General features: G+C 53.2%; 2 protein-coding genes across 2 annotated transcripts in view; both read right to left on the bottom strand.

The window, feature by feature from the left end:
* Window positions 1-584: 584 nt before the first annotated feature.
* Window positions 585-3,696, bottom strand: ELAC1 (elaC ribonuclease Z 1). Its single transcript, XM_041423576.1, has 3 exons — window positions 3,528-3,696; window positions 1,836-2,303; window positions 585-1,109 (listed from the first exon to the last, which is right to left on the bottom strand). The coding sequence occupies exons 1-3, from the start codon at window positions 3,682-3,684 to the stop codon at window positions 649-651; spliced, it is 1,086 nt and encodes a 361-aa protein (XP_041279510.1). The 5' UTR covers window positions 3,685-3,696; the 3' UTR covers window positions 585-648.
* A 1,166-nt stretch (window positions 3,697-4,862) lies between these two features.
* ME2 (malic enzyme 2) overlaps window positions 4,863-10,177 on the bottom strand; it is a 38,546-nt gene continuing 33,231 nt past the window's right edge. The window contains exon 16 of the mRNA XM_041423544.1: window positions 4,863-9,819. Coding sequence (XP_041279478.1) covers window positions 9,670-9,819 — 150 coding nt within the window. The 3' untranslated portion in view covers window positions 4,863-9,669. The remainder of the gene's footprint in view (window positions 9,820-10,177) is intronic.

Here is a 10,177-nt window from a genome sequence, read left to right as displayed (position 1 = left end):
AGTCCTTGTTGTCCCTGGTTCATTGGGATCTCATTAGGAAGTCCCTTGTTCTCACTGTTTCATTGGGATGTCATTAGTAAGTCCTTGTTGTCCCTGGTTCATTGGGATCTCATTAGGAAGTCCCTTGTTCTCACTGTTTCATTGGGATGTCATTAGTAAGTCCTTGTTGTCCCTGGTTCATTGGGATCTCATTAGGAAGTCCCTTGTTCTCACTGTTTCATTGGGATGTCATTAGTAAGTCCTTGTTGTCCCTGGTTCATTGGGATCTCATTAGGAAGTCCCTTGTTCTCACTGTTTCATTGGGATGTCATTAGTAAGTCCTTGTTGTCCCTGGTTCATTGGGATCTCATTAGGAAGTCCCTTGTTCTCACTGTTTCATTGGGATGTCATTAGTAAGTCCTTGTTGTCCCTGGTTCATTGGGATCTCATTAGGAAGTCCCTTGTTCTCACTGTTTCATTGGGATGTCATTAGTAAGTCCTTGTTGTCCCTGGTTCATTGGGATCTCATTAGGAAGTCCCTTGTTCTCACTGTTTCATTGGGATGTCATTAGTAAGTCCTTGTTGTCCCTGGTTCATTGGGATCTCATTAGGAAGTCCTTGGTTTTCACTGTTTCATTGGGATCTCTGTGGTCACAAAGTCCTCGTGTTTCAGTTTTTCATTGGGATCTCGATGGTCATGAAGTCCTCGGCCAGCGTCACCTCCCGGTCCCCCATCACGGCCTCGGCCTCCCTCCTGAGCGCGCCGAGCTCCTCGTGGCCGCCGTGGGGCTCGCCGGGCCGGTACCGCTGGCTGAAGTGGGTCAGCACCAGCCTCCTGGCGCGGCAGCCGCGGGCGAACGCCGCGGCCGCGCCGGGCGTGCTGTGCCCGCGCTGGCGCGCCTTGTCCCGCTGGCTGTCCCCCAGCGTGGCCTCGTGCACCAGCAGGTCTGCGCCCCAGCAGAGCCGCGCGGCCCCCGGCCCCACGGGCCCCGCGCAGTCGCCCAGCACGCAGACCTTCCTGCCCGGAACCGGCGGCCCCAGCACGTCGCCGGGCTGTATCCGCGTCCCGTTCTCCAGCACGATGACTCCGCCGCTCTTCACCTTCCCGTACAAGGGACCTGGCGGGACCCCTGGCAGGAAAAGGCAGAACAGCCCGTAAGCGATGCGCCAGTCGTGTCATTGCAGCAGTGCCAGCTCTGAAAAATGTCACCTGGACATTTGTCACCTGTGCTGGACATAAAGCTGACTCACCGGAAAAAAGGACAATCTCTGTGTAAAAATCAGTTGGTGTTTCAGATTTTTTGTACAAATTAAGAGCTTGTAACCCGAGGAGGAAGTGTGTTTGAAGAAAATCATGGAATCCTAGAGTGGCTTGGGTTGGAAGGCATCTCAAAGTTCATCCTGCTATGGGCAGGGACACCTTCCACTGTCCCAGGGTGCTCCAACCTGGGCTTGGACACTTCCAGGGCTGGGGCAGCCACAGGGAAACTGCTCAGGGAAACTATATCAAAAACCCCCAATTATACTGCTCGTATTAAAGCCAAGAAAATCATGGAAATTCACTGGCCATATGTTCCTGAAAGCCACGCTGAGCTGTTTAGACTTTGGCACCTGAACTCGTCAGCTGTTCCCAGCATGAAAGGGGTCTGTGGTATTCCCTGGCACCGGTGATATTCCCTGTTACACACCAGTTCAGAGTGCAGCTCGGAGGTCAGGTGCCAAAATGTCTTCGACAGAAAATCGAAAATTGAGTTAAAACAGGCTACGGAGAGAGACAGCAGCTTGGATTTGCTAGAACACTTAGGAAGGTGGTCATAAAAGAAGTAAAAAGAGGAAAAATAAGTAAAAGTAGCTACCAAGCTCTTGCAGCATCCGCACATTGAGCTTCCCAGGCCGGGGCTTCTCTTCCAGCACGAAGCCGAAGGAGGGCACGCGGTGGAAGAGGCGGAAGGCTCTGACAACCAGCTGCTCATCCTCCAGCAGCAAGTAGGAGTCTTCTTCTGGATCCAGGTGCAGAACTCTCCCTGGAGGCGCCTGGGCAAGCGCCTCGTCTCGGTCCAAGCCAGAGAAGTCCCTAAATTCTTCCGGGGGGCACTGGTCCCGCGTGGGGACCAGCTCGGTGACGGTGTAGGGCAGCAGGGGCTGGGAGTGGGAGAGCTCCAGGCTCCTCCAGAGGAAGCTCCGCAGCCCCAGGGGCCCGTAAATATCAATGGGTGCCTTGCTGCCGTCAGGGCTCGTCTGGAGGCTGAGCGTGCACAGCAGCCCAGGAAGTCCAAAAATGTGGTCGCCGTGAAGGTGAGTGATGAAAATCTTGGTAATTCTGGCTGTTGAATAGAACAGGAAAAGACACAGCCGGGAAAAGACAGGAAAATAAACAATGTGACAGCTCAGAAACATCGCTGTTTGGCAAGATGTTTGAAACAAGCGAGGAGGGAGGGAAATTAAAACCAGTGCTTAACAGACAAATCCCAAACCACAAGGTTATTTCTTTCCCCACCCCCTCCACACAAGGAAGATTTTGGCCTGACAGGCCAAGAAAAGGCTGCAGAGATGCAAGGTTTATCTCCTTCTAAGCCAGGCATTCTACAGTGGTGACATCTGCCATGTGAAATGCAAGGAAGTGATGGGAAGCATTGGAGCTTCAGACTTACAGGAAAACTGTAGACTAACGAGGAACACAGTGAGCAATTTGTGTTGCTCCTCCTTTTGACTCTAGCCCATGAAATGATCAAAATCAAGAGGAACCAAAACCAAGCCAGCATGCAGTTTTGATTTCAGAGATTTTCAGAGGCAAGAACCCCACTGTTGCTGACTGGTTTGTTTAAAACAAGAGAAAAAAATCGCTCTGTAAATGTCTGTGCTTTCTTTGGTGCCTGGGCTGTCCTGCCCCAGCTGGGTCCTGCCCTCGCTGGGTCAGAAGAGCCCAGAACTCTCTTGCTGCAGACAATGTCCTTTAACCAGGCTGCCTCTGTCTCCTCTGCTGAACTCTCACAGAGCCAGGCATTTCCTCCAGCACCTGCTGGGGCTGTGCCACTGGAATGACAGAATCTCCTTTTCTTTTAAGGTAAATTCAGTAAACAATTTCATGGAAATGACTCCATCTACCTGTCCTTAAATTCCCTGATATGTTTTGGAGGAGCAGGGGCTTGTATTTCTGTTTGTAACTGACAATTCATCTCCATTCTTTGGGGGAGAGAAGTCAGCTCTGGCCACTGAGGACTGTGGAAGCACAGTGACTGTGACAGCGAGGTGAGCTTTATTCCTGATTTATTTGCCAAAAGGTGAAAGTTACCCCCAATACACACAGCCTCGCTTGAAAAGAGACATTTACCCACAGGAAGGCTCAGCGCAGGTTTGTCTAGAGCTGCCTCCAGGCAAACAACAAACAAACCGTTCCTGTTTTCAGCTGCTCTGCGGGCTGCGTTCGACACTGCCAAGCCCGGTGAATGAATTCGGATTGTCTGGGGAGGCAGCTCAGTGCCGAGGGCTGCGGAGCAGGCTGGGCAGCCTCCCGAGCCCGTCCCTCCCCTCAGGAGAACGGCACAAACCTGCTCGCAGGTGGCTCTTCATGAGCTGTGTCTGCGTCCCCTCGCCGCAATCGAAGAGCCAGCACTGCCCTTCCCTGCGCAGCACCAGCGCCGAGGCTCCGCGGCACGGCGACGGGAAAGCTGAGCCCGTGCCCAGGAAGGTGAGCTCCAGAGACATCCCGGGCAGCAGGCACCTGGAACACGACCGGGGGTGTGCTCTGTGGAAGGTGTCCCTGCCCATGACAGAGGGTGGAACAGGATGGGCTTTGAGATCCCTCTAACACAAAGCATTCCAGGGTTCTGGAATTCCAAAAGAAAGCACTCTTCCCAGATGGGCCAGCAGGGCCCTCCCAAGCACGCCAAGGTGCAGCCTGACCTTGGGGGCTCAGGGGGAGTAGCCATGGTTCATGTCCATCTCAGACCAAATGCAGAAATAAACACTTTGCAAATATTTGCGTTTTCCTTTTCCTCTGTGTAAAATCACGGGATCATACAAGAATTGAATGGTTTGGGTTGGAAGGAATCTTGAAAATACTTGTACTCCAACCTCCCTGCCATGGGCAGGGACACCTTCCACTGTCCCAGGCTGCTCCAAGCCCCATCCAGCCTGGCCTTGGGCACTGCCAGGGATCCAGGGGCAGCCACAGCTGCTCTGGGCACCCTGGGCCAGGGCCTGCCCACCCTGCCAGCCAGCAATTCCTGCCCAAGATCCCAAAATCTGTGCCTGCCCTGTGGCAGTGGCAGCCATTGCCTGTGTGCTGTCCCTGCAGGCCTTGTCCCCAGTCCCTGTGCAGCTCTCCTGGAGCCTCTGGAGGCCCTGGCAGGGGCTCCGAGCTCTCCCTTTCGGCACGGCCGCACCGCGCTCCCCTCAGCCTCCCCCAGCTCCACCCGCGCTTCCGGCCCGGGCTCGGGGCACGCGGGGCACGCCATGGCTCCGCAGGGACACGGGGATGGGCTGTGGGGACCCAGCCCCGCTCCCGACCCGCCCCAGCCCCCGGCCCGGCCCCGGTTCCGGCCCTGCTCCGGCCCGGGCCCGCTCCCGGCCTTACCTCCCCGGGCGGCGTCGGCGGGGCCGGCGGGGCGGGGCCGTGAGCAGAGCCCGCCCTGGCTGAGGGAGCGCGGGGAGCTGAGGGAGCGCGGGGAGCTCTGGCAGGGGGTGGACTGGATGGTCGTTTAGATTCCTTCCAACTCAAACCATCCTCTGATTCCATGATTCTAGGGAAAGACCTTAAATATCATCACATCCAACCATTTATAGAGCCCCTTGGCAAAGGGACTTTTCCCAGTCCTGAACAGATCAAGCATTTTTGGGGTTTTTTTTTTGTTTTTTCAGAATAAAAACCATCAGGTACGACTTAGGCAAAGGGAATGCATTTTACTAAGAAAATAGAAGACTAGAACACACATTTCAATAGAGTTACAACGTTATAAAGTAGGAAGAAACCCCAACCACTTCACATTTGACATACAGTTTTAGTTTCAGCTGAGCAATGACCCTCCCAGGCACAGCCAACCCCGCACAGATCAGGCTGGAACTGCTCTCACAAGCGCCCCAGCAGGCTCACATTGATTTGCATAAGGTAGATATGTTTAATATAGAAACAAACACAGGTTATTTTGCTGTTGTGTTGACAAGGCAGCCACCTTAAGTCCTAAGAGTATTTTTATTCCATTAGAAAGGGTCTGGCTGACGAACGGACGAGCCGAAGCCGACGGCACGTGGAGAGCTGAGCTCAGCCTGGCTGAGCCCCTCGTGTCTGGGGAGCACGACCGGGCAGCTCGGGCTGCTGCAGCACCAGCAGGGCACGGGGACAGAACCTGCCCGCCCAGCTGCAGCCGCCGTGCCCGGGTGAGCCCTGCCATCCCCACGGAGAACGGGAGGCGCGGGGAAGCCGTGCTGCATCGTCCCGGGCGCTCGCCCGGAGTCCCACGGGAGCGCACGGGGCAGGCAGGTCCACACGGAGTCAGTCAGATGTGCCTTCAGCAGCAGCAGCTGAACGGCTTTGCCCAAATTCAGCTGCCAAGCCAGTGCAGCAGAGCTTGGCTCTGGATTTGCTCCTCCCGTGTAACAGCAGTCCCTGCCCGCCAGCCGTGGCTGCAACGGAGCGGGGCAGCGCTCGGATCGTCCCGCGAGCAGAAATGACAGTGGTTTATCCAGCTGGAAGCACTGGCAGGGAGACAGCCCCGGCTGTTCTCACACTGATCTGAGCCACAGACAGCTCTGCGGGGCCACAGAGGAGCTCAGCTCTGCGGGACCAGAGAGGAGCTCAGCTCTGCGGGGCCACAGAGGAGCTCAGCTCTGCGGGGCCACAGAGGAGCTCAGCTCTGCGGGGCTGGCAGAGGAGCTCAGCTCTGCCCCTCTGCAGCCAGCCCCAGCAAACAAAACCAGCCGGGACTGCCGGCGCCGGAGTCAGCTGAACTGAAACCTGGGTGGGAGCTGTACAATAGTGATCCCCACTCTCCCACAGGAACAGTCACCACGGAGGGCTGCTAAAGATTGAAACTAAAAGGTGTATCGTTCATCTTGGCAGGTACTACCAGAGGAGTGTGACAGAGTTACTTTATCCCCGTAAAACAGCGTGCTGGAAACAACAGTACAAGAGGAAGACACGCACCGACCACAGGAAACCTGTTACACACCACTCTGCAGGTAAAGTGTCACTTGGTTTGAAGCTTGGAAAAGGAACACAACAGATCAGGATGCATCACTGTCCACAAATGTAACCGAGAACTTGTGCCACGTGTCACACCGGGGGTTTAAAATGTATCAGACACAACATTTTAATTGTCTCCTTCTACAGGTCAGGTTGGCAGAGGCTTCAGGAACACACAAACCTTTGCAACACCTTTAACAAAACCACAGGTATTTTTAAAAGAAAGGCTGTGTTTCATTAGATACCTTTACTCTCCCCAAACACTCCTACAGGCTGCTGCCAAGAGGCTCAGTCCTGCTCCTGCTGATTTTAAGAAAGCAAGGATTGGACAAATCCTGGAAAAGGCTGACCTCAGTGAAATTCCTGATCCTCCCAGAAGGGTTCTGCACACCCCAAGGAGACATGGAAGACAGTCTTTTATAAAAGCATTTGGAGGGCAAGTCACGGGGGCTGTGTGACAAACTACAACACTGGTGGTCCTTTAGGTGATGTATTCTTTTGACTTACATTATGTAACATGACAAAATGCATCCTGGTGACACCTGTTTCCCTTTGCATACTGTCTAAGAGAATTTTCTGTACAGATAAAGACCAGTAAATATTTTGAATAAACCAGCAAACAGAAAAAATCATGTTAAGTAGAATATGAAAAAGGAAAGTGGTTCCTTAGTAGCCAGCAAGATTAGCAGTTGTAATTAGTTCAAGGATTAATTGTACCTGAAGGAAAACTGAACATGAATCTATCTAAAAATCCTATGTATGAAAAAAAAATAATTCTGGAGAAGATGAAAGAGAGAGTGAAGTGGACTTAGAACTGTGTGAGCTGACGGGTTGCCTGTTGCCAACAGGAAACAATGGCTGCACATGGAAGGGATGTGCACACCCCTGTCCACACTGCAAGCTGCAGAGGATCCACAGAGCCAGGCCGACAGAGCCCGGGAGGCCGTGCCTGGCTCAGCTCCGGCTGGCAGGGGACAGAGCCAGCCACACCTCCAGCACAGCCCGGGCTGCTCCTCTCCTAGGGACTGCTTTTCCCTCACCTCCGCAGCGGGATTTCCAGAAGAATGGCTGTGCAGGAGCGTCAATCCCGCTGCCAGGAGGGGGAAAACGCAGCGGCTGGAGAGCAGGGAGGCAGCGCCAGAAGGGGCCAGGGCTGCTCAGAGCAGTTCCCTGCACAGGAACGGCATCGCTCCCGCCCGGAGCACGGCCCAGCCGCCTCCCCCGAGGGCTGCGGACACCAGCTGAGATCCTTGGAAACAACACAATCAGACTGAAGGGGCGGGCACGGATCCTTGCCTCCTAAGGCAGAGGCAGGCAGCGGCTGCCCTGCCTCTGTGGTCACTGTGGGACGTGAGATCAGCGCGTTTTGGGTGGTTTTGTTACTCATCTAACTGGCTGCTGGCAGAAGGGAGGAAGCGTGTGTTCCCAGCACTCCGGAATCCAGTGATGCAGAACTCCACTGGCACAATACAACAGGCTTCAGGTAGAGCTGGGTTTTCAGAAGGCAAAAGTAATTCATACATTGAATAAATAATTTCTCTTTCATTAAGATCACTAATTTAAATACGGTACAAACAAGGCATAGCAAAAATAGATGAAAAAAGCACTCTTTGTAAAAACACCCTGTGTGTGTGTTGGTGTCTTTTGTACATTCACTTGCAAGTGCAAGCTCGTGCCCCTGTGCATGTCAGCACTCAGCAGTGAAGCACTTCGAGCCCCACCACACAACACTTTACCACAGCTTGAACACCACAGTTTTTTTCCCCACATCACTCTTTTCTGTGTTTATATAATCAGTCTTCTTTCCCCACACAGGCAGCACCTTCCCAAAGCTTACTGTTCTTTGTGTGGATACAATTTTAGAGCCAGAGATTAGGCTGTGGGCGCCTGAGGGGGCATTGAGACCATTTTCCCTGCTCTGTTCTGGCCTGTTCTGTGGAGACTGCATTTTCCTCTGTAATTGAGGGTAGGAGAGCAGTGCTTGCCATGGGTAAATCCTGAGCAAGCTCTGCTTTATCTCTTTGGATGATGTCTGCCAGTACAGCACTGCTGGCACATCCGTCTGTTTATTTACTCCCGCCCTTTTCCTGCCTTGCTGCAGCAAACTGGAGCAGCCTGGTGTCTTTATTTCTGTTCCTGGCAGGTGGCTGTTCTGGCTGCAGGCAGCACAGACGGGGCAGCCACAGGCTGTGGCCACCTCTGGGTGTCCCTGCCTGTCCCCCTCTGGCCTGGCTCCAAGGCAGCTGGGGGAGTGTACACTGTGGCATCTGCAGCAAACGTGCAGCACTACCCCTGGCAAGGAAAAGCTCACTGGGAGCTTCTGCTTTCACACCAGGACCTGACAAAGCAGGCCTGTAAGTGCAGCAAGTATGGGGCTTGCAGCACTGCATGCTGTGGGTCCAGCACCCACGCTGACCAGAGCACAGGACTGAGACCTCAGGAAGCATTCAGCCAGACTCCTGTGGATAGCTGCCTGACAACATCCCTGCTCCAGCCCCAGCAGCTGCCCACGGCGTGCTGGTTCCAAGTGAGCCCACTTCGCAGCTCTCGAGTCAGCAGTGTCATAAAACATCACACACCAGTCTTTTTGTCAGAGCAAGGGAGAAAACAACCTGGCTTAGACAAGACAGAATCTTGAAAAAATTAAAAAAAATTAGGTAAAGATCCTTTGGTACATCATTTCGCTGTCCATTGCTTAAAATCTCCTAGTAAAACCTCTAAAAAGATTTCCATAAATTACTTCAGGTCCTACCTCTACCCAATAAAATTTATTCTGTGACACTATGGCTTTGTTTTTAAAAGCTATTAAGTGATTAGTATTACTTTCAGGCTTCCCAAGGACAATTTGAACTAGCCCACATTTTTCCTGAGAACAGATTTCACGGAGTGATGAACACAAAGCTGCAAACTTTGCTGCAGACCCCACAGGTGTACATCTTGCTGCTCCTTAAGGAAACAGCAGCCAACGCCACCAGGATGTCTGGACATGGGCATCTTTAAACATTAAACAAAACAGAAGGCCCATCACACTCTCCAAGTTGTCTTTAACTGCCCTTTTGTTTTTTCTACAACAAGTGGTCTCCCCTTGATGTCACAGCTAATGCAGTGTGACAACACTAGGACAATTAGAAGACTGATTATTAAAGGCAGAAATAAATCATTCTGGAGATCAGCAGTGATGAGAGAGCTAGAGTTCATCGTGAAACAGATGTAGCTAAAATATCATTAATGGAATTCTTCGGTGTGGTGCTGGCTCTAAGCTAGAAACGCAACGTTATTGTTTGAATTAATTTTGGAGGGCTCTCTCATCCCTGTGGCAGATGCCGTCATCCATACAGTTTATCAGGTACTTGGGAGAAATCAGGTGAAAAACCGGGGAGAAAAAACAAAAACCAGGCAACGAAAGGAGCGCAAATAAATTAGAGGAGTGACAGATCATGATTACAGTTGGTCTGAGGAGGGGATCCCTGCAGAGTAGAGGCGCTGCCTGAGGAGCGGGCGCGGGGCTGTCAGTGCACCTTGGACTCGGGCCAGTCGTACACGTCCGGCATGAAGGACTCGTACTCGTAGGTCCAGACCTTGGAGCGGATGTAGCGGCTCTTGTCGGCCGGCTCGGGGTAGTGGAAGGCCATGTTGTTGGCGTACAGGAACTCCATCACCTGCGGGGACAGCGCCGCTCTGAGCCCGGGGCACGCGCGCCCAGCGTGCCGCGGGGAAAGGCGCCGGCTGCGGGCCGGGGAGCGCGGCATCCTTCGGGACACAAAAGCTGGCTGGGAAGCAGGAAGGAGCAGAAAAGCTGCTGACAGACAAGGGGGAGTCCAGCCGAGTAAATGGCGTTTGCAGCTTCGACCAATTGATTGGTAAAAAGATGCCTGCGAGCCTCGTGGGCAAAGCAGAGCTACCAGTCGAGGGATGCATGGGCAATGCAGAGTTACCAACCAAACAATGCATGGGCAATGCAGAGCTGCCAACCAACAATGCATGGGCAATGGAGAGCTGCCAAACAATGCATGGGCA

The sequence above is a fragment of the Onychostruthus taczanowskii genome, unplaced genomic scaffold, assembly GCF_017590055.1.
Source record: "Onychostruthus taczanowskii isolate IOZ18803 unplaced genomic scaffold, ASM1759005v1 scaffold79, whole genome shotgun sequence".
NCBI lineage: Eukaryota > Metazoa > Chordata > Aves > Passeriformes > Passeridae > Onychostruthus > Onychostruthus taczanowskii.
The sequence above is the reverse complement of the archived record's forward strand: the minus strand, read 5'-3'. Positions and strand labels throughout refer to the sequence as shown.

Excerpts from the sequence above, each read along its gene's own strand:
- ELAC1 (XM_041423576.1), bottom strand. The coding sequence starts at position 3,684 with ATGTCTCTGGAGCTCACCTTCCTGGGCACGGGCTCAGCTTTCCCGTCG. Across the intron at positions 2,304-3,527 it reads GAAGAGCCACCTGCGAGCAG|CCAGAATTACCAAGATTTTC; the intron begins GTTTGTGCCGTT and ends TCTATTCAACAG. Across the intron at positions 1,110-1,835 it reads GCGGATGCTGCAAGAGCTTG|GGGTCCCGCCAGGTCCCTTG; the intron begins GTAGCTACTTTT and ends TTTTCCTGCCAG.